Here is a 21,509-nt window from a genome sequence, read left to right as displayed (position 1 = left end):
CCTCAACTCAAGGAAGAAATAGGACAAGAGAAAATGTCCCTCAGACATAAGCTCCTGATAGGGCTACCTATCCCTAGCTGCACCTGCTTCTGCTCACCGCTGCTTCTTCCCACAGAGGAGATGGCTGAAGGGAAGAATGCCATCCTCATTGGGATGAGCCAGTGGAACTCCAATGACCTCGTGGAGCAGATCGAGACCATGGGGAAACTGGACGAGCATCAAGGTGAGACTCTGCTTCTCTCATGACCGGGATGTGCACATAGGTGTGTTGCAGGGGGAGCTGTAGGGCTGGTGACTGGGGCTGGGGCTTGGGTCTTCTGTGAAGAGTCTATCTGCCTTGGTTCCTCCTTCATAGCATCCCTGAATTTTGCCACTTACAGGAACTCTCATGGGGACTTCTGTGGGGTTTTCTGTGGCATAAAAGCTCCAGCCTACTTCAACAGAGCTTCCTTTGTCCACAGAATGACTACCCCAGTGGCACGGGTGGTTAATGGCAGGTGCCTGGGTCCAAGCTCCTTGGACTGCCAGGTCTTTGGCATTGGAATCTGCTGAATAAGGAGGGTGACAGTTGGAGGAGCCTTTGAGCAGGACAGGAGCTGAGGTCTAAGGGGAGAGAGAAGGACAGCAGTGAGAATCAGGATTTCCTTTGGCGGAGTTGTTGAAGAAGGAGTATATGGCTGGGGATTAATCCAGGAGGCTTTCTATGGAGAAGAGTTTTGACCAGGAGTTTGATCAGCCTACAAAGCAGGCTGATTCTTTTTGGCATCCATCTATCCATCTGTTTGGCTATTGTTCATCACTAACAGGCTCATTGAGCACCTACTGTGTATAAGTGCTTGGCAGGAGCAACCAAAGGTGATTCATGTGAGGCCTCTGTCTTGTGATATGTGACACGTATAAGTCAAGATATACGGATCAGGCTTAAGCTGAGGGTGTTAGCTCAGAAGTGAGAGGCATGACTTTCAGGAGGCAGGAGAGGGGATCCAGGAAGGGCTCCTGACAGTGAAGCAATGGGGCAAGGCTTTAAAATGCAAACGGACAACGTGGCTGAAGATGTCGTAAAATCTGAGCTCACATATGGGAAACTGAGCTCAGAGATCTTCAGCTGAGGGCTGTATTTGATTAATGTTACAATGGAGTGAGAAGCAGAGCCAGGGCTAGACCCACATCTGGGATGCAGGGTGCTAACCTCTGTACCTGTTACCCTCAAGTTGGTTTCTTCCATCCCTCCTTCCCCACCCCACATACCACTCCTCCTACTTTATTTCTTCTTCATCTTCTCTTCTCCTTCCTCTCTTGCTCCTGTCATTCGCAGTCGTGCTCTGGCCCAGAGTTGCCGAGTGTGCAAGGCCATGCTGTCAGGAGGCATTCAGTGAGATGGTCCTGGCCCAGCCCACGGGAACGGCTGCCTTGGTAGTGACCATCTTGCCCTGTTCCTGTTCCTTTTCTCATCCCCATCCTTGCCTCCTTGGTTCAGAGCTCTCCTTTTGCCAAAGCACTCATCCTGAGAAATGGGCAGGCCTGGTGTGGTCATCCCATCTAACCAACAAAGAACCCAGGCTCAGAGGAGCCACGTCTTGCCCAAAGTCCCCCAAGCTGGTGGCAACATCAGGCTCAGATTCCTGGTCTTCTGATTCCCAGTCCAGGGCTTCACCTCCCGGACTGGACTAAGGCTTGGCACAGTTCTGGGCCCTAACAAAGTCAGGCTCAAGGAACCATGAGTCTGAAAGGAAAGGCACCCTGTACCACTGTCCCATCCACGAGAAGGGGGGGCTCTGACTCTGGCCCCCAAGGGCAATCCAGAGACAACTTACCAGTCGTCATAGCCATGTATCTGCCAGTGGGTCCTTTGCTGCTCTTTCCTTCATCCCGAGAACCCCAGAGGGGGCCTAGAAGGGGTCATGGATTCTAGGTCCTGCCCCACAATAGTGCTTGTAGCCTTGAAAAGACAAATATGGATTTGTACCATCCATTTGGCCATCCCCTTCCCATCCCCCACCCCCACTTGTCTGCTAAAGAATGTATGACTCAGACCCAGTGAGAGCTAAGGGCAGTCAGTCAGGTGAGCAAGAGGCAGAGTGAGCTGGGAGGGCACTGGAGGGCAGGGGACGAGGAAGCACAGCGGGAGGTCCAGGACAGAGGCAGAAGCTGCAGTGCTGGAGTCAGAGAGGCCTGGGTTTGAACTTCAGCCATGCCACTCCATGGCTGTGTGGTCAGGAAAAGTCACATCACCTCCCTGGTCTTCTGTTTCTTCATCTGCAGAGTGGAGGACTAGTAAAAAAGCTGTGATGATTAAATGAGATGATATTTGCAAAGTGCATTCGATAGCAGGTCATTCTTATAATGATGGAAGGGGGAGAAGCATGACCAATCTTGCACAAGTGGCAGCCCTCACAAATGCTTCCTGGTGCTCATGAATGAAGGGCAGTGCTTACCTGAGTCCGAGGGTTGGTACTATTTCCTCCCAGTACAGAATGGGGAGCGGGAAGAAGAGAGGAGAGAGGGTAAGAGGAAGAGGAAACCAGCTGGATTTCCAGCTCCTTCCAAGTCCCATTCTCGTGTGAATTCATAATGTGAATTCCCACAACATGACAGAACACACACATTCATTTCAATAATCATTTATGGAGCCATCACAGGGGCTCAACCCTGTGCTCAATGTAGGGGGAATAAAGACAAGCAGGATGGCCTTGTCATTCCTTAGAAGCTTGCAGCAGAGTGGAAGCGACAGATCAGAGCCAGGGGTTACTATGCAGTAAGGCAGGCTGGGACAAGGCTCTGAGAGGCTCTGGGAAGTATCTTGGGGAAAGGAAGATCCGTGAACTCTTCCTGGAAAGGAATGCAATGGAAATTGGTGGCATAGACAGAGCAGATCCTCTTGTCTTCTTCAAGTTTCCTACCCTTAGACACAGGACTCATTCCAGGCCCCCCTCCCCTGCCTCATGCTGGACACTCTGGCCAGTCACACTGCCTCCATGGGTGCTCCAGCCACCTCGATGAAAACTCCTTGCTCTATCTCCAGCCAGGACCTTTCTTCTGGGCTCCACACTCGCATTTTTGGTAACCTCCTGCTAACCTCTACCTGGATGTCCTAAAGACTCCTTATGCTCCACAAATTCCAAATGGAGCCAACCTTCTTCCCTTTAAGCCTGAATTCTGTTTTGTATTTGACCTTTTCTCTCCCTAACCATTTAAGGCATATATTTCATCAGCACTTTCAGACTGCTCTCATCCCTCCAGTTCTCAAGGGTGTTAATTCTGCTCTGTGTGTGTGTGTGTGTGTGTGCACACTAAATGTACCTCATGGGTTTTCTTTCTCATTTGTGATTGTGAACTCATCTTGGTCACACATACCTCTCTTTTCTTTTTGGGGGAAGTCTTTTGTGCCCTAGGTTGGGAAAATGTCCTCATAAAGACCGGCCTTGTTTTATTTCCTGCTGGGCCTGAGTGTTTCACTAATCTTGAATATTTTATAGGCTAAATTTATAGTTTAGAGTTTCCATTCTACATGGGTGGTGTAAATTTAGACCCTACACCCAGAAGTGGCACAGGCTTAGGGTTTTAATTACTCATGTGTGAATTTTCTCTCTCACTGTCTGTGAATGGTTTCTTTGCTGCTTCCGCAAAGAAGGTTCTTTTTTTAAGTTCCTGTAAGGATGGAATGGCCCTTCAAGTGTCCCTGCTATAAAGTGGGTGCCACATCAGCTCCTTGCCATCCACAGGCTGAGGTCAGGTTGGTGGAGTTCACAGTGTGGTTTTTAGGCTCTGGCCCTGGAGCCTCTTTCTTTATTCGTCTGACTCATGGGATTCACGGATCTCCTCTATCTCAGCTTCTGCTTTCGTCTCTGGATTCCTTTTTTGTTTCTGGCACTGTGTATTATACATTTTTTATTTTAAGCTTGGTTATATATTTATCTTTTTTGGCAACATATTGCCCAGTATATATATATATTTTTTAATGGAAAGGGATCCTTCAGCACCAACTGAACACCCAGAAGCGTGTTATTACTATTATTTTACAATTGTTCAAATATTATTTATTATACTATTATTATTTTTGCAATTGTTTGTCTTGTTATTTTTGTGTAACATTTCTTATTGTGGTAAAATATGCATAACATAAAATTTACCATTTTAACAATTTTTTTTGTTTTTGAGATGGAGTCTCGCTTTGTCACCCAGGCTGGAGTACAGTTGCGTGATCTTGGCTCACTGCAACCTCCGCCTCCCAGGTTCAAGTGATTCTCCTGCCTCAGCCTCCCAAGCAGCTGGGATTACAGGCGTCTGCCACCACCCCCAGCTAATTTTTGTATTTTTAGTAGAGACAGGGTTTTGCCATCTTGGCTAGGCTGGTCTTGAACTCCTGACCTCAAGTGATCCGCCTGCCTCGGCCTCCCAAAGTGCTGGGATTACAGGCGTGAGCCATCGCACCCGGCCCATTTTAATGGTTCTTAAGTATACAGGTCAGTGGCATTAAGTCCATTCACATCGCTCTGCAACCATCACCACCAACCATCTCCAGAACTTGGTCACTCTCTGCAACTGAAACTGTGCCCGTCAAACACCAACTCCCCATTCTCCTTTCCCCAGCCCTTGGTAAACACCATTCTACTTTCTGTCTCCATGAATTTGACTTCTCTAGGTACCCTACATATGTGGGATCATTCAGTATTTGTCCTTTTGTGTCTGGCCTGTTTCACTTAGCATAATGCTTTCGAGGTTCGTTCATCTTGCAACATGAATCAGTACTTTATTCCATTTTGGGGGCTGAGTAACTTTCCCTTGTATGGGTATACCACATTTTGTTTATCCATTCATCTGATGATGGACGTTTGGGTTGCTTCCACATTTTAGCTACCGTGAATAATGCTGCTACAAACATTATAAATATCCACCTGATTTCTTAAATGTATTCTCATTGGAAGAAATCAAACACAACAAATAAAACCAAAATCTCCTTTAGTTATTCCTTCAATTACAGACCTCCTTGCGGAGTTGATCAACGTATCTCTCTAGAGGTCGATGGTATTAGACATTAGTGCTGCAACTTACCTCTTCCCTCACATTTAACAGAAGATCTTGGAGAGCTTTTCATATGGGTATATATAGATTCACTCCGTTCTCTTTACCTGTACTATAATATTCTCTACTATAGTTGTACCATAATTTATTTAACCATTCTGCAGTGATAGACATTGGAATCTTTCATTATTATAAGAATGCTTTATGGGCTTAAAGTATAAGCACTAAAAATTGCAATAGATACTGTCAAATGGTTTTCCAAAAAACAGTGCAAATTTATATTTGCACACCAACCATGGATTAAGTTAGCCATTTCCCCACAATGTGTTACCAGATTTGATATTATCAAACTTCAACATTTTATGTAATGGCCGGGTGAAAATGTTTTCTTGTTTTGCTTTGTCTTTACCCGGTTTCTAGTGAGATTGAACATCTTTTCATAACTGTGTTGACTGATCCTATTTTCTTTTCTCTGAATTTCTTAAACATAATTTTTGCCAATATGCTATTGGATTGTTTATCCTTTTTATTGGATTTTAGGAGATCTTCATATATATTCTGGAAGTAAATTATTAGTCTGCTATATATTTGAAATATTGCTACTTTGGTGACATTTCCTGTTGGTTCTAATAGTTTGTCAGTTGATTCTCTTGGGTTTTTTCTAGTTACAGCATCACATCATTTACAAATCTTTTCTTTCTTTCTCTTTTTTTTGGAGACAGAGTCTTGCTCTGTCACCCAGGCTGGAGTACCGTGGTGTGATCTTGGCTCACTGCAACCTCTGCCTCCTGAGTTCAAGTGATTCTCCTACCTCAGCCTCCCGAATAGCCAGGATTACAGGCGCCCGCCACCATGCCCGGCTACTTTTTATATTTTTAGTAGAGATGGGGTTTCACCATGTTGGCCAGGCTGGTCTCGAACTCCTGACCTCAAGTGATCTGCCCGACTTGGCCTCCCAAAGTGCTAGGATTACAGGTGTGAGCCACTGCATCCAGCCTTGTTTACAAATCTTTTTTTTTTTTTTCTGAGACGGAGTCTCGCTCTGTCGCCCAGGCTGGAGTGCAGTGGCGCTATCTCGGCTCACTGCAAGCTCCGCCTCCCAGGTTCACGTCATTCTCCTGCCTCAGTCCCCCAGTAGCTGGGACTACAGGTGCCCGCCACCACGCCTGGCTAATTTTTTTTTTTTTTTTTTTTTTTGTATTTTTAGTAGAGACTGGGTTTCACTGTGTTAGCCAGGACGGTCTCGATCTCCTGACCTCGTGATCCGCCCGCCATGGCCTCCCAAAGTGCTGGGATTACAGGCATGAGCCACCGTGCCCGGCCTACAAATCTTAACAGTTATATTTTTGCCAGCATTTACTCTCCTTTCTTATTTTTCCTTTTAAACTGCATTGCATGGGATCTCCAGGTCAATGCAGAGTGACAAGCGGTAGCGGGCTTTCTGGTTGGATCCTGACTGTAGTGCTGTGATGGAAACGTTCCAATGTTTTACCAACAAACATGGCCCTCGCCCTAGGATTCCAGAAATGCCCTTCATCAAGTTGAAAACAATTAACTTCCGAAAGTTATGACTTCTTTCTCATTCCCCTCATTGTTCATTTGTGTTTTTCCCCATCCCTCCGTCTTTCTCTTTCTCTCTCATTCTTAGTAAGTTTTGCCAAAGGCTTACCTATTTCGATGGTCTTTTCAAAGAAATAGCTCTTACTTTTATTAATCAGTTCTATTGTCTACCGTTTTCTCTACTTAGTTTTTGTAAATTAACATTGCTTTTATTTCATTAATTATTTCCTTCTACTTCCTTGGAATTTATGTGATTTGTGCTTTTCTATTTCTAGAGATAAGAGCTTTTTAATCTTATTTTTTAAATGACACACGCACAGTTCCCTTCCAAGGGAGGGTCCTAGCAAGGTTACCTTTTTTTTTTTTTTGCTTTTTTACCCATTACCTTTTTTTGGTAAAATTTATAAAAGTAAGCTTTTTTGGGGGGATAATCTTTTCCTTAAAAGGGGACCCCAAACTTGTATAACCTCAGTCCCCAGAAAACCTGCATCCAGCCATGTTGGACACATTCCGCAGGGTTTGGATAAGTAGCCCCCTCACTGTCCATCATGTCTACATAGTTCAAAATCTCCACGTTCTCCTCTTTACCCAAAGAGCTGTTGAGAGCCATGTACAAGAATCCTGACAAATAGATTTTTTTCTTGTTAATTAGCAATTTGATTCCACTATGATCAGACAATGTGACCCTAAAGTGATATCTTTTTGAAATTCTTTCTTGTCTAAACCCTGGTCTAGTGTGTGTGTGTGAACGTTCCTTATGAGTTAAAAAATATATACATTATCTATATACTGTATATGTTGGGTTATAAATTCTCTATAAAATTAAAGATATTATCAATACAGTTTTCTCCTTCCCCTTTTCTTGTTTTTTATTGACACCATCAAATTTCTTATATACCTCCTTTTTTTGTAGTTCTAGAAATGTACAGTTTTAACACACATTTGAAAACTGGTATTTTTGGCCAGGTGCAGTGGCTCATGCCTGTAATCCCAATACTTTGGGAGGCCGAGGTGGGAAGATCGCTTGAGCCCAGGAATTTGGGACCAGCCTGGGTAAAGAGAGTGACTCCTACCTCTACAAAAAATTAAACAACTAGCTGGGTGTGATGGCATGTGCCTGTGTTCCCAGTTATTCTGGAGGCTGAGGTGAGAGGGTTGCTTGAACCCAGGAGGTTAAGGCTGCAGTGAGCCATGCTTGCTCCACTGCAACCCAGCCTGGGTGACAGAATGAGCCCGTCTCAAAAAAAAAAAAATTAAAAATAAAAACTGGCATTTTCTACCAGGGTTTGGATTAAGTCAGTAGCTCTATCTATCCTATCCCTGAACAGGGAAGGATGTTTGTACCTTTTTTCTTCCTTCTCTTCCTAACTCCCCAGCTCCCATGGCCCCTGACCATTTGGTTTCATGTTGCCAATTCTCATTTCAACTTAATGATTAGTTTTGCTGTTTTACTTTTGGGGAGGGTTTTGTTTTCTCATCATGGTGGCTTTGGCAGTGACAACTCCTCCGCCACCTCCCCCTCCTTCTCATTCTATTTGGGTTAAGTATTTTGAGCTATGATTTATATTCAGTAAAATTTGCCCTTTATAGCATATAGGTCTCACTGCTACTTCCTCAATTTCCTGACTTCTTCTTGGATTTACTTTCTCTTTTCACTAGAATGTCTCTGCTAGTAATTCTTTCAGGTAGGAACTGTGGATAGCAATTTTCTAGGTCCTTGCTTCGCTAAACATGTCTTTATTTTGCTTGCTCATTTGAATGTGAGCTTATCTGCCTCCATTATCACGTTCCCAACTATCTCTGCAGCTATTCCTCCATGGCCTCTTGAATTTAGTGATGTTGGTGAGAAGTCTGAGAAAAATTTGATTCTCATTCCTTTGTGAGTAATATGGTTTTTACTCTTCCTGAAGATTTACGTTTTAAATTTTTTTTTTCTTTCTTTCTTTTTTTAATAGAGACAGGGTTTCAACATGTTGCCCAGGCTGGTCTCGAACTCCTGGCCTCAAGTGATCAGCCCACCTCGGCCTCCCAAAGTGCTGGGATTACAGGCATTTGCCACCATGCCCAGCCTTTAGGTTTTTTACATCTTTAGTCCTTGTATTCTGAAATTTCAAGCGACGTTTCTGAGTAGGTTTTTGTTGTGGAGGTGTTTGTTGGTCATGCCATACCTGGCTGTGCTCTTTCACTACTGTGAAGCCTTCTTTTCATGATTTCTTCAAGTATTTCTTTCTTTGTTTTTTTTTTTTTTTTTTTTTTTTTTTTTGAGGTGGAGTCTCTCTCTGTCGCCCATGCTGGAGTGCAGTGGCACCATCTCGGCTCACTGCAAGCTCCGCCTCCCGGGTTCACGCCATTCTCCTGCCTCAGCCTTCTGAGTAGTTGGGACCACAGGCCTGCACTACCACACCTGCCTAATTTTTTGTAGAGATAGGGTCTCGCTGTGTTGTCTTGGTTGGTCTTGGACTCCTGGGCTCAAGTGATCCTCCGGCCTCAGCCTCTCAAAGTGCTAGGATTACATGCGTATGTCACTGTGCCAGGCCTGGGGTTTGTTTGTTTGTTTGTTTGTTTTTTAAAATCATCTTTTCATTTTCATGTGCTCTGATTGATTCTTTTGATTAGCAATCTGATCTTAATTCATGGAAGCATGGGCTCATGCTACATTTTTTAAAGTCTCCTTCTGCTTGTTTTAGAACATTTCAGAGTTTTCTGGTAGGTTAGATATGGGTGGGAATAACTACACACTTAAGATTGGATTATTCAGCCAAAGATCATAGGTGAGATTACAACACAGAGCAGGAGACATCTTGATTTGAATGATCTAAGGAGGCACACAGCTGCCATTAACACTATTCAAGTGAAGCAGGTCTTGCCAAATTCTTTTTTAGAAGTTGAGATATAATTCCCATACCATAAAACCCACCTTTTTGTAAAATGTACAATTCAGTGGTTTTAGTATATTCATGAAGGGATGCAACTATCACCATTATCTAGCTCAATAATATTTTTTCTTTTCTTTCTTTCTTTCTTTTTTTTTTTTGAGATGGAGTCTCACTCTGTTGCCCAGGCTGGAGTGCAATGGTGCAACCTCGGCTCACTGCAACCTCTGCCACCCGGGTTCAAGCGATTCTCTGACCTCAGCCTCCCAAGTAGCTGGGATTACAGGTGCCTGCCACCAGGTCTGGCTAATTTTTGTATTTTTTTAGTAGAGACGGGGTTTCACTATGTTGGCCAGGCTGGTCTCGAACTCCTGACCTCAAGTGATCTGCCCACCTCGGTCTCCCAAAGTGCTGGGATTACAGGCATGAGCCACCATGCCCGGCCCAAGAACATTTTCATTTCTGAAAAAAGAAACTCCATACCCATTAGCAGTCACTCCCCATTCCCCTTCTCCCAGCCCCTGGTATTTCATATAAATGGAATCAAACAATATGTAGCCTTTTGTGTGTGACTACTTTCCCTTAGCATAATGTTTTTGGGATTCATCCACGTTGTAGCATAAGTCAGTGCTTCATTTTGTTTTATGGCTGAATATTACTCCATTGTATGGATATGCCATGTCTCATTTATCCCAGTTGATGGACATGTGAGTTGTTTCTACTTTTTGGCTATTATGAATAATGCTGCTATAAGTAATCATATGCAAGTTTTTGTGTGGATATGTTTTCGATTATCTTGCTGATATACATAGGAGTGGAATTGCTATATCATATGGTAATTCTGTTTAACTTTTTGAAGAGCTGCCAAATTCATTTCCAAAGTAGCTGCCCCACTTTACATTTCCACCAGTAATGTAAAAAGGTTCCAATTTCTCTGCATCCTTGCCAACACTTGTTACTGGCTGCCTTTTTGGATATAGCCATCCTAGCAGGTGTGAAGTGATGTCTCATTGCGGTTTTGATCTTCATTTCTCTAATGACTAATGATGTTGAGCATCTTTTCGTGTGCTTATTCATCATTTGTTTATCTCCTTTGGGGAAATGTCTACTGAAATCCTTTGCCCATTTAAAATTTGGGTTGTCTTTTTATTGTTGAGTTGTAAGAGTTCTTTAATGAATTCTGGACACCAAGACCCTTATCAGATATGCTTTCTCCCATTTTGTGGGTTGTCTTTACACTTTTTTTTTTGATAATGTCTTTTGGAGTACTAAATCTTAAAATTTTGTTGAAGTTTGGTTTATCTATTTTTTCTTTTATTGTCTGTCCTTTTGGTGCCATATGTAAGAAACCATTGCCCAATCCAAGGTCATGAAGATTTACCCCCATGTTTACTTTGTAAAGTTTTATAGTTTTAACTCTTATATTTAGGTCTTTTATTCACTTTGAATTAATTTTTGTGTATGGTGTGAGGTAGGAGTTCTTTTGAGTGTGATTAACTAGTTTTCCCGGCACCATTTATTGAAAAGACTATCTCTCATCCATTGAATTGTTTAGGCAGGTTTGTCAAAAATCAATAGATCATAGACATATGGGTTTATTTCTGGACTCCTAGTTCTATTCCACTCAGGTGTATATGTTAATATGCCACACAGTCTTGATTACTGTACACCTGCAGTAAGTTTGAAATCAGGAAGTGGGGGTCCACTAGCTTTGTTCTTCTTTTGCAAGATTGTTTAGCTATTCTGTGTTTCTTGCACTTCCATATGAATTTTAGGTCGATTTCTGCAAAAATGCCAGTGGGGATTTTGATAGGGATTGTGTTGACTCTGTAGATCAATTTGAGGAGTATTGTCATCTTAACAATATTAGTTCCAATCCATGAACGTGAGATGTCTTTACATTTATGTAAGTCTTCTTTCTTTCAATGATGTTTTAAAGTTTTCAGTGTACAAGTCTTGCACCTGTTTTGTTAACTTTATTCCTAAGTATTTTAGTCTTTTTGATGCTAATGTAACTGAAATTGTTTTCTTAATTTCATTTTCAGACTGTTTATTGCAAGTGTGTTGAAATATAATTGAGTTTTGTATATTGATCCTCTATATTGCAACCTTGCTGAACTCATTTTTTAGTTTTATTTTTGGGGGGATTCTTTAGTACTTTCTATGCATAGGATTACATCATCTTTGAATAGGTAGTTTTACTTTTCCCTTTCCAATCTGGATAGCTTTTATTTCCTTTTCTTATCTAATTTCCTTAACTAGAGTCTCCAACATAATATTGAATAGAAGTGATGAGAGCAGACATCTTGTTTTATTCCTGATCTTAGGGGGAAGGTTTTCAGTCTTTTACCATTAAATATGATGTTAACTATGAATCTTTTGTTGTTGTCCTTCATCTAGTTGATGAAGTTCTCTCCTATTTCTAGTTTGTTGAATGTATTTTTTACCATAAAAGGGTGTTGGATTTTGCAGGATTTTTTTTTTTTGCAGACATGTATTGAGATGTTCATGTGGTTTTTGTCTTTTATTCTATCAATATGGTATGTTACATCGATTGATTTTCACATACTGAATAACTTTGCATTCCTGGGATAAATTCCACTCAGTCCTTGACAAATCTTGTTATCTCACTATTCTTTTATGCTTGGGGTTTATATATCTCTTCTAGGATAATGTATACTAACAATCTATGAGCTATCATTTAAGGAATGATTTACAATCTAGGTTCTTCTTGTTCTTAAAACAAACAGTGTCAGCAAGGCCACGTTCTTGTTGACAGGAAGGAAGCAGTCACTGCCTGGGTATCCCTGATTAATTTCTCTGCCTCTAGCATTCCAGAGAGCTATTTTTTCCTACCATTCACCCCCTGACTCTGGTTTATGACCTTGTATCTCAATACATGCTTCTCAAAGAGTGGTCCCTGGACTAACAGCATTAACATCTCTTGGGAACTGGTTAGAAATGTGACTTTGGGGGTCACATTTCTAGACCCCTAGACCTACTGAATCAGCCAAACTCTGGGAGCGGGGCTCAGAATCCACATTTTAACTAGTCCTGTGATTCCGATGCACTAAAATTTGAGAGCCACTAATGACCATGACACTAAGTTGGTTTAAGGACTCCACAGGTCCAATTCCCTCTTCCCTTCAGTCACTGAGTTGGATATCTTCCTTCCACATTGTTGGCTTTTATCTAATATTTACTAATATTTGGGCATATGCCAGTTTGTGTTTGCAGTTCCCTGTCAGCCTATCTATCTCTGAGTGATAGGAATATGTCTGTTTACTGAAACCTGCTGTCATCGAATTATTGGAGAAGGTAGAAAATGTCGCTGGTGTGAGTTGAGCCAGTTGCTTCTGTTTTATTCCTCTTGGGTATTTTCAGCTTTCCATGGTGTCCTGTCCTTCAAACACTCATCCTTTCTCACACTTTGGGACAGATGCTTTGCTTGGCATAAGCAGGGGTTGGGGGAGGACCAAGACACCTGGCTCCTCTGCTATGGAGGCCCAGACGATCGATCACAAGAGCTTTCTTTGCTTCTGTATTTTTCACCCATAAGCCTGCTGTTCCTTCTGTGCTGCCTCCATCACTGGCCACAGACCTTTCTTTTTTGAGATGGAGTCTCGCTCTGTCACCCAGGCTGGAGTGCAGTGGTGTGATCTCAGTTCCTTGAAACCTCCACCTCCTGGGTTCAAGTGATTCTCCTGCCCCCCATGGCTAATTTTTTTTATATTTTTAGTAGAGATGGGGTTTCACTATGTTGGCCAGGTTGGTCTCAAACTCCTGACCTCATGATCCACGCACCTCGGCCTCCCTAAGTGCTGGGACTACAGGCGTGAACCACCGTGCCTGTCCAAGCCACAGACCTTTCTTTGCAGGCTTGAGGTTATGGTTTTCTTTCTCCTGGGCTAGCCTTGTGAGCATTTGTCCTTTGCAGTCACACAAGGCTCCACACACTTGATTTTCTACTCTACTGTCGCCATCTTGAAATTTTTAATTAGTTTGAACAAAGGGACCCACATTTTCATTTTACACTGGGCCCTGAAAATTATGTAACCAGTCCTGCCTCCCTCCTTAGATCTCTCTGCCTTCTAACTTTTGGGGATGCCACACAGTTTCTGGTCTGCTAAGGACACTTCTTATTTTACAGTGTTACTAAAGATTAATTCACATAAAAATGCTTGATGTCATTTTCTAGGGATCTGGAGGAGGAGAAAAAGACTAGATCGTGTAGTCAGTTTACCATCTTTATCCAATCCTACCACGACACTTCTAAAATAGAAATCCAGTCCTATCATTCTGCCACGAAATTGGCAAGTAGGTCTTTGTTGACTGCAGTATGAAGTATAGATCCCCCAACCTGGCACCGAAGGCCATCCACAATGTGGTTCCAGCCTTCCTTCTAGCAATCATAAATTTCCAGAGTTAGTAAGTTTCCTATCACTACAGGAATCAAACAGCCCTGGGAGAGCTACCATGAGGGACATAAAGGGGCTGTCAAATTGTTGCTAAACCCAGTAATACCAAGGTTATCTCTGATTCTGATATTCATGGCTTCCTGGCCATCCCTCCCCTCCTTTTCCACCCCCACTGTATCCTAGTCAAATGGCCAGGGGGCTGCTTGCAGAGGGATCCCTGGGCTCATGCGGAGCTCGTCAGCTTCCTGCCTTTGCCCCGGCTCTTCCCCTGACTTCATCTCTAGCTCCCACAATCCCATGCGCTGCCTCTGGGAAGCCTCCTTGATACTCCAGCCTCTCCCAGACCACTGTCCTCATGCCCAGCACAGCTGAGTTGGTCTCTTGTCTGTAGCACGGACCACTCTGCTGACAGCTGTGCTTTTCTGGGTGTGTCCCTTTCCTCCCTGTCTGAGCCCAAAGCGGTGAGGGGCTCACTGTGCACTCATACATTCCTTCCCTCACTTATGCATGCAATGCACAGGAATGGACACTTACTCTGTGTCAGACCCTGTGCTGGTCACCGCAGGGGACACACAGATGACTCAGAAGTGGACTCAGAATTGACCTGCTCCCAGATGGGGGTGGGGCAGTGACAGTCCAGTGAGCTAATTGCTCTAACAAGATGGGGAACAAGGCACAGAGGGCTCAAAGAGGAGGTAGCGCTGGAGCTGCCACATGAGGAGGTAAGGAGGCTTTGCTGGGGTTGGGACAGACCAGTGAGGGCAGAGGGAGCTGCAGGGACAAAGGTACAGAGGGAGGTGTGGGAAGCAGGGAGATTTGGAGAGTTTGTCCTGACTGAGGTTGGACAATCTATGAGGTTGTCATTCCTTAAATGACAGCTCATAGATTGTTAGTATAAATTGTCCTGGAAGAGATATAAAAACCCCAAGCATAAAAGAATAGTGAGATGACAAGATTTGTCAAGGACTAAGCGGAATTTAGCCCAGGAAGGCAAAGTTATTCAGTATGTGAAAATCAATCGATGTAACATACCATACGGATGAAATAAAAGACATGGGAAAGACGTACAATAAAAGGTATGGGAAGAACGGAGATTTGGGGAGTTTGTCCTGTCTGAGGTTGGGGTGTGAAGCATTGGGCTGGGGGTGAGGTGTGGAGCTAGGGGGTGGTAAAAAGGGGTGGGAGGTCTTGGAAAAGAGGCAGGGGTGGAAAAGCTGGAGATGAAGGCCTTGAATGCCAGGCTGAGGAGTTAGGGGCCTTCTTGGGAGTGCCCCTGTGGATCCACTGAATGGTTTAAGCAGGGGAGCGAAGAGCCACTTTTTAGAAAGATTATTCTAGAAGCCAATGTGGAGAACAGGAGGGGCCGGGGAATGAGTGCAGGGGCTTACGCTGGGCCAGGTGAAGGGTAATGAGCGTGAGTCTCAACCTGCAGCTCAGGGGAGGCTCCATGGTGGGAGTGGCCTGAGCAGGGAGGAGCATGCAGGGGAGGCTCCATGTTGGGAGTGGCCTGAGCAGGGAGGGAGCATGCAGGTCTTCGCTCCTCAGCCAGGCTTCATGAGCAAAGCCACCAGTCTGGCCCGGAGCCTGGCCAGGGCTCCCAATGCCCAGTAAGGGGAGAGCCCAGGGCAAATTCCGGCTTCAGCGGCTCCTGTCTCTGCTCCAGAGGGGCTATTCCTGACACTTTCTGGTTTATCAGGAGAATTCCCAATTCTTTATTCTCCAAGGCCCCGTCTGTCTGAATCACTCTCCCCGCAGCCACCAACTCTCCAGTGTGATGCAGGAAGGCTCTCCTGTTTCAGAAGTTTGCCGAAAGTGTTTCTGTTCTTGGCCATACACTTTGCTTCTCTTGCACTTGGGGAACTCATGATTTGTTGGGAGGGGATTGGAAGAAGAGTTATAAAATCACTCAGGAAACCATTAGCGGGACTCGGAAGCATCTTCTCAGAAAAGATGATGTGGCTCAGCCTTCCAGGGCTGTGTGAGTTCAGGACAGGCAAGATTGGTGGGGCCCAGAGCCTGGGGTGCATGACAAAACTCTGCCTTCCCAGTTCTTAGCCCTCTCCTTGTAGCCCATTCTGTCTGCAGGAGTTTCTGGCAGCTCCTCCGCTTGAAACAAGCTCCAGCAGGGGCAAAGCTGTCGGGCCCATGAGCCTTGCAAAGCTCTAGGCTAAGTGGGGTCTCATTTAGGCGGCAGCTGAGCCAGCTGCACAGTTGGTTAATCACCCTCGTCCTGGGAGCTTGCTAAATCAGGAAGCCAGGTTCAAGCCGGCTCCTCCCTCGCTGGCGGTTTCCAGGGAAGATGGAGCTGGCTTGGACTGGGCAGGCGAGCCCGGCTTCCTACTGTCAGCAGGCTTATTCCTGACCCCGTCGGTGGCCTCACCAGCCCTGGGAACCCTGGGATGCCTGGCTCAGGCTGCGCTGCAGGAGAGACGAAGCCCGAGGCAAACACCAGCCAGTCCCCAAGCCTCTGGATGCATCGTCTCTGCACCCCGTGCAAATGTCCCCTTCTCTGCTCCCGTCCTCCTCACCCCTCAGCCCCTGACTGTGGCAGCCTTCCCCTGTCCCATGCCTTCCTCCTCCAGAAAGCACTACCCAGGCTGCCTGAGCCGTCCTGGGAAGCCACTGCTCTAGGAAGCCCCCGACCAATAGGAGGCGGGGTGAAATTGTGGGAAGAGCCCTTGCCAGTATTGGGGTGTCCAAGGGACCAGATCTCAACGTTGGGGAAGTGACTTTACCTCGCTGAGGCTCAGCAGCCTTATTGCATAGGCATGGAAGCCAACGATTTCGTGTGCGGGAAAGCACTAGGCAAGCCAGAAAGCACCTGCGTGCCCAGGTGCAGCCTTCAAGGCTTACGCAGCTGAGGCCGCACTCAGGGCTGGCTTTGAGGAGTCCCAGAGCTTGGCCCCGACCTCCTTTCTGACATTTTCCCTCTTCTTACCCACGTGAAGCTTGCGCACTGGCATTTCCAGGACACTCACCTCCTGGCCTCTTGGCACCTGGGTCCCCGAGCTTCTTCCGGCCTCTGAACTCTGCATTCCCAGCAACCCCAGCTGCATCCCCAGCATCCCCAGCAACCCCAGCATTCCCAGCAACCCCAGCTGCATCCCCAGCATTCCCAGCAACCCCAGCTCTCATCCTTGCCCACCTCCCCAACTTTCCCACCTCCCCACCCCTGGACATCCTGCCCAGGCTAAGTCATATTTACACCCTGGTAATGAAAGTATTGGGTGGTCTGGAGAACTCATAAACTGTCTCCGTGAGTACCAACTATGGACTTGGCGTGAGAATGTGGAGGTAATGACTCAGACCCGGCTCCTCCCTGCGCTGGAGTCCTCCCCTCCTCCAGGGCCTGACACATAGTAGATGCCCGAGAAATGCCAGAAGTGTCTGTGTTATAGTCAGGGCTCAGGGCCAGTGCTCCAGAGGGCTGCAGGTATTGGGTTTGCTGTTCTGAAGTCCGAATGGTGTTATCTTCAAGTCTGTGTTTTTGTGTTTTGTTTTTTTTTTTTAAATGGAGTCTCACTCTGTTGCCCAGGCTGGAGTGCAGTGGCACTATCTTGGCTCACTGCTACCCCTGCCTCCTGGGTTCAAGTGATTCTCCTGCCTCAGCCTCCCTAGTAGCTGGGATTACAGGCAAGCGCCACCACGCCCAGCTAATTTTTGTATTTTTAGTAGAGACGGGGTTTCACCATGTTGGCCAGGCTGGTCTCAAACTCCTGACCTCAGGTGGTCCACCCACCTTGGCCTCCCAAAGTGCCAAGTTTACAGGCGTGAGCCACCATGCCCGGCCAAGTTTGTGTTCTGTGAGTGAAGTCTGACGGGACAGTGCATATGTGCGGGGGTCCTTGGTGGGCGGCTCTCACATGGTCCTGCCTCCTGCCACCTTGAAGCCTCCTGGGATCTTGGCCTCCTGCTCTCCTGCCCTCTGGCTTCTCAGCCCCACCCCCACCCAGCTTTCTTCTCCTGCCCCTGCCCATGGACAGCCGCTGGCCTCCCTCCAAACCAGAGCCTGGGAGCAGGCAGGGCTGAGGTTAGGTGCTCATACTCCACCATGTCTTGGGGCGAGGCAGCTATCCCCACCCTGGGCTGGCAGTGCCACAGAGCATTCCAAGGGTGATTCAGAGGGAAAAAACCTCTCACTCAACTAGTGCATTTCAGCATGGAGGTTGCAATACTCTTGTCTACCCTGGATGGGGCCAGCAGGCCTGTGGGAGGGGCGCATGCTTGGCTCAACTTTCCAACTGTCACTCACAGCATGGTTTGTTGGCCCAGTGGCTGGCAGGAGGGGGATCCTGGGTGCTGGTGGAGCCTGTGTGTGCGTGCCAAGCTAAGGAGCAGGGACCCTGGGGCCTGGGAGGGCCTGCACTCATCCCTCAAGTCTCCCTGGGCATGAGGAAATACAGTAGCAAATAGAAAACACCGGCCGGGCACGGTGGCTCACGCCTGTAATCCCAGCCCTTTGGGAGGCCGAGGTGGGCAGATCACCAGGTCAAGAGACTGAGACCATCTTGGCCAACATGGTAAAACCCCATCTCTACTAAAAATACAAAAATTAGCCGGGTGTGGTGGCGGGTGCCTGTAGTCCCAGCTACTCGGGAGGCTGAGGCAGGAGAATCACTTGAACCTGGGAGGCGGAGGTTACAGTGAGCCGAAATCGCACCATTGCACTCCAGCCTGGTGACAGAATGAGACGCTGTCAAAAAAAAAAAAAAAAAAAAAAAAAAAAAAAAAAGAGAGAGGAAGGAAAAGAAAAGAAAAGAAAGGAAGGAAGGAAGGAGAGAAAGAAAGAAAACACCATAACAGGTTTTAGAGCATACTCAGGGAAAAGGAAAAATGTTATATTTTAGTACCTTTAGCAACATTTTTTTTTTTTTTTCTGTTTGAACAAGGGACCCGGCATTTCCTTTTTGCATGAGGCCTTCCTCATTTTGCAGCTGGTTTTGGTGGAGTATGATAGAAAAAGCAGGAGGTTTGGATTTGGAAGAGTCTGCAAGCTCCTTCACCTCTTCAGGCCTTGGTTTTCTTATCTGTAAATGGGCTTCCTTCCTTCCTTCCTTCTTATCTGTAAATGGGACCATGCTCTCTCACACCCCCACTTTGCCTTGAACTTGGCATTCCATAAACATGATCTTGCTGGCTGCTTGGAATGCCATGCCCTTTCCTCTACTGTCAAAACTGAAATCTCTGCTCTGGCACAAGCTTCCTTGGAGTCCTCAGTCAGAATGAATCTTTCCCTCCCCCTCTCTCTCCGCCGGTCTCGCCTCTCATTGCAGTTAGCCGTGTGCTTCTCTGCACAGAGGTGTTCTTGCTCCTCACTCACTCTGACTTCCTCATCTCTGTATCCCCCATGGCCCCTAGCATGGGGCTTGGCCCATAGAAGGCGTTTTTTGAATGCATGTCTTATGTCTTAATTTCTCTGCTAGGCCCCAGCTCTGCTGGGTGGTCAAAGTTGACTTTTTTTAGGGGCGCCAGAGTTTCACGGGCCTTAGCTGGTGCTCAGACATGGTGCTGGTCTTCGCTTCCTGACCTGTGTATTGGATGCTGGGTCATTCCTTGTTTCTGTCCACATCTGTGCTGCTGTTGCACCTGGGAAACAGTCTGCGTCCATCCTATTGTGCTGTGTGGGGACTGCTCTATGACGGTGTCCAGGTCTCTGTTCTCTATCTGGGCCCCTCTTGGGCCTAGGCTTTGTCACGGCCCCTGGGTCTAGGGAGTGCTGTGAGCTGGCATCTAGCATTGACCATTGATTGTCTCTATCTGGCTGCACCTGGGATCATGATGAAGACAAAAGGGACAAGGTCTTGAATCAATGGTTAGAAGTAAACAAGAAAATAACACAAGAATCAGAGCCATCCTCACTTACTGAACACCTGTTTTGTGCCTGACTGTGTTCTGAAGGCTTTACATATATATATATATATTTTTTTTTATTTGTCTTCTTTTTTGGAGACGGAGTCTCATTCTGTCACCCAGGCTGGAGTGCAGTGGCGTGATCTCGGCTCACTGCAACCTCCACCTCCTGGGTTCAAGCGATTCTCCTGCCTCAGCCTCCCGAGTAGCTTCGGGATTATAGATATGCGCCACCACGCCTGGCTAGTTTTTGTATTTTAGTAGAGACAGGGTTCCACCATGTTGGCCAGGCTAGTCTCAAACCCCTGACCTCAGGTGATCCGCCCACCTCTGTCTCCCAAAGTGCTGGGATTACAGGCATGAGCCACCGTGCCTAGCCGGCTTTACATATATTAATCGTTTAATATCCACAGTAACCCTCCGAGGCAAGTACCAGTACTATCCCCATTTTATAGATTGGAAGACTGAGGCATATACAGGTTGTGTAACTTGCCCAAGGGTGCATGGTTCGTAAGTGAAGAAGCTGGCATTTGAATCCAGGTATCCAATTATAATGCAGTGTCACTCAAGGGCTTTCAGGACTTGGAGGTTCTTAGCGAGCACTGGATCCCTGCTATCTAGTAGGAATGAACCCAGAGAGGGAGAGTGCTGTGCCTTACATCACACAGCAGGCCAGAGGGAGCCTGAAATGGAGTCAGCCTCCAGATTCCAGCTGGACGCTCTTCCCATTGTTTACCCCTGCCTGCTTTTGAGAGAGCCCGGGGGCCATGACCCCAGGATTCAGGGGACGTGGGCCATGAAGGTGGCCCTGGCAGGCAGAGGGCTACAGAAACAGGGTGATGGATTCTGATGAATCCATCTGGAGAACACCTGGAGAAGTTCATTCTGATGAACACCTGGAGAAGTTTCATGTGAGAGGCAGGCACGGGGTTGTGAGAAGCAGGCATGGGGTCAGGAGAGGAGTCATCTACCAGGCCCTGGAGTGTGGGCTGTGGAGATGGAGGATGTTCTTAGACTGGAGTTGCCCTTCAGTTCTGTAGGGGAAGAAATGAGGTAGCTTTGCATGGGGAAGGATTCTCGAGTCCCTTGGGGAGACCAGGAGGTGACTTTGCTTTGTGCCTTGGAACCCTTCCTCAGAGACCTGGGGCCCTAGAGGAAGCCACAGACACATTTTGGGAGGGGCCGCAGACTTCTAGGGAAGCTTTGGTCATGGGGAGTGTGCAGTGTTTGGGAGTGCGCACAGAAGACGTCTGGGGGGCAGTGGGATATGCAGATCCAGAGCTAAGGGGAGAGGCCTGGGCCAGAGGCAGAGCCCTGGCAGTGGTTTGTGGGCTTGGAGTTCAGTGTGGACCCTCAGAGGAGAGAGTGAGTATAGAGAGGCAGGCAGCTCCTGGGAAGCCGCTGCTTTATAGAGGAGGGAGGAGAGGAGGAGCTGGAGGACAAGACAGAGGTGGAAACGCCTGAGGAGGCAGAGGAGCCAGGCCCTACTCTCCCCAGAAATGGCATCAGGTGTGGCATGAAGGGCCAAGGGCTAGGTCAGGTCAGGGCAGAGCAGGGCATGAAGTGGTAGGAGATACTTCTGCCCATCCCAAGTTCTAGAGTGAGGGTCAGAGGCAGCTCCAAGCAGCCTCCCTGGGAAACACAGTGCCTGGCAACAGTGTCAAGGATCTGCTCATGTTTCTTTTCTTTTTCTGCAGGAGAAGGGACCGCGCCGTGCACATCCAGCATCCTCCAGGAGAAGCAGCGTGAGTCAAGCCTGACCCTGTGGGGTCATTTCTTCCCCTTG

General features: G+C 46.6%; 1 protein-coding gene across 3 annotated transcripts in view; it reads left to right on the top strand.

Moving 5' to 3' along the window:
* The window catches only part of PITPNM3 (PITPNM family member 3), a 101,872-nt gene that overhangs the window by 31,581 nt on the left and 48,782 nt on the right, over window positions 1-21,509 (top strand). For all 3 annotated transcript variants that reach the window (XM_016931368.4, XM_054670774.2, XM_054670773.2), the window contains exons 3-4: window positions 116-223; window positions 21,421-21,468. In XM_016931368.4, coding sequence (XP_016786857.2) covers window positions 116-223; window positions 21,421-21,468 — 156 coding nt within the window. The remainder of the gene's footprint in view (window positions 1-115; window positions 224-21,420; window positions 21,469-21,509) is intronic.

This window comes from Pan troglodytes, chromosome 19, assembly GCF_028858775.2.
Source record: "Pan troglodytes isolate AG18354 chromosome 19, NHGRI_mPanTro3-v2.0_pri, whole genome shotgun sequence".
Classification (NCBI taxonomy): Eukaryota; Metazoa; Chordata; class Mammalia; order Primates; family Hominidae; genus Pan; species Pan troglodytes.
This window is presented reverse-complemented; position numbering and strand designations above follow the sequence as displayed.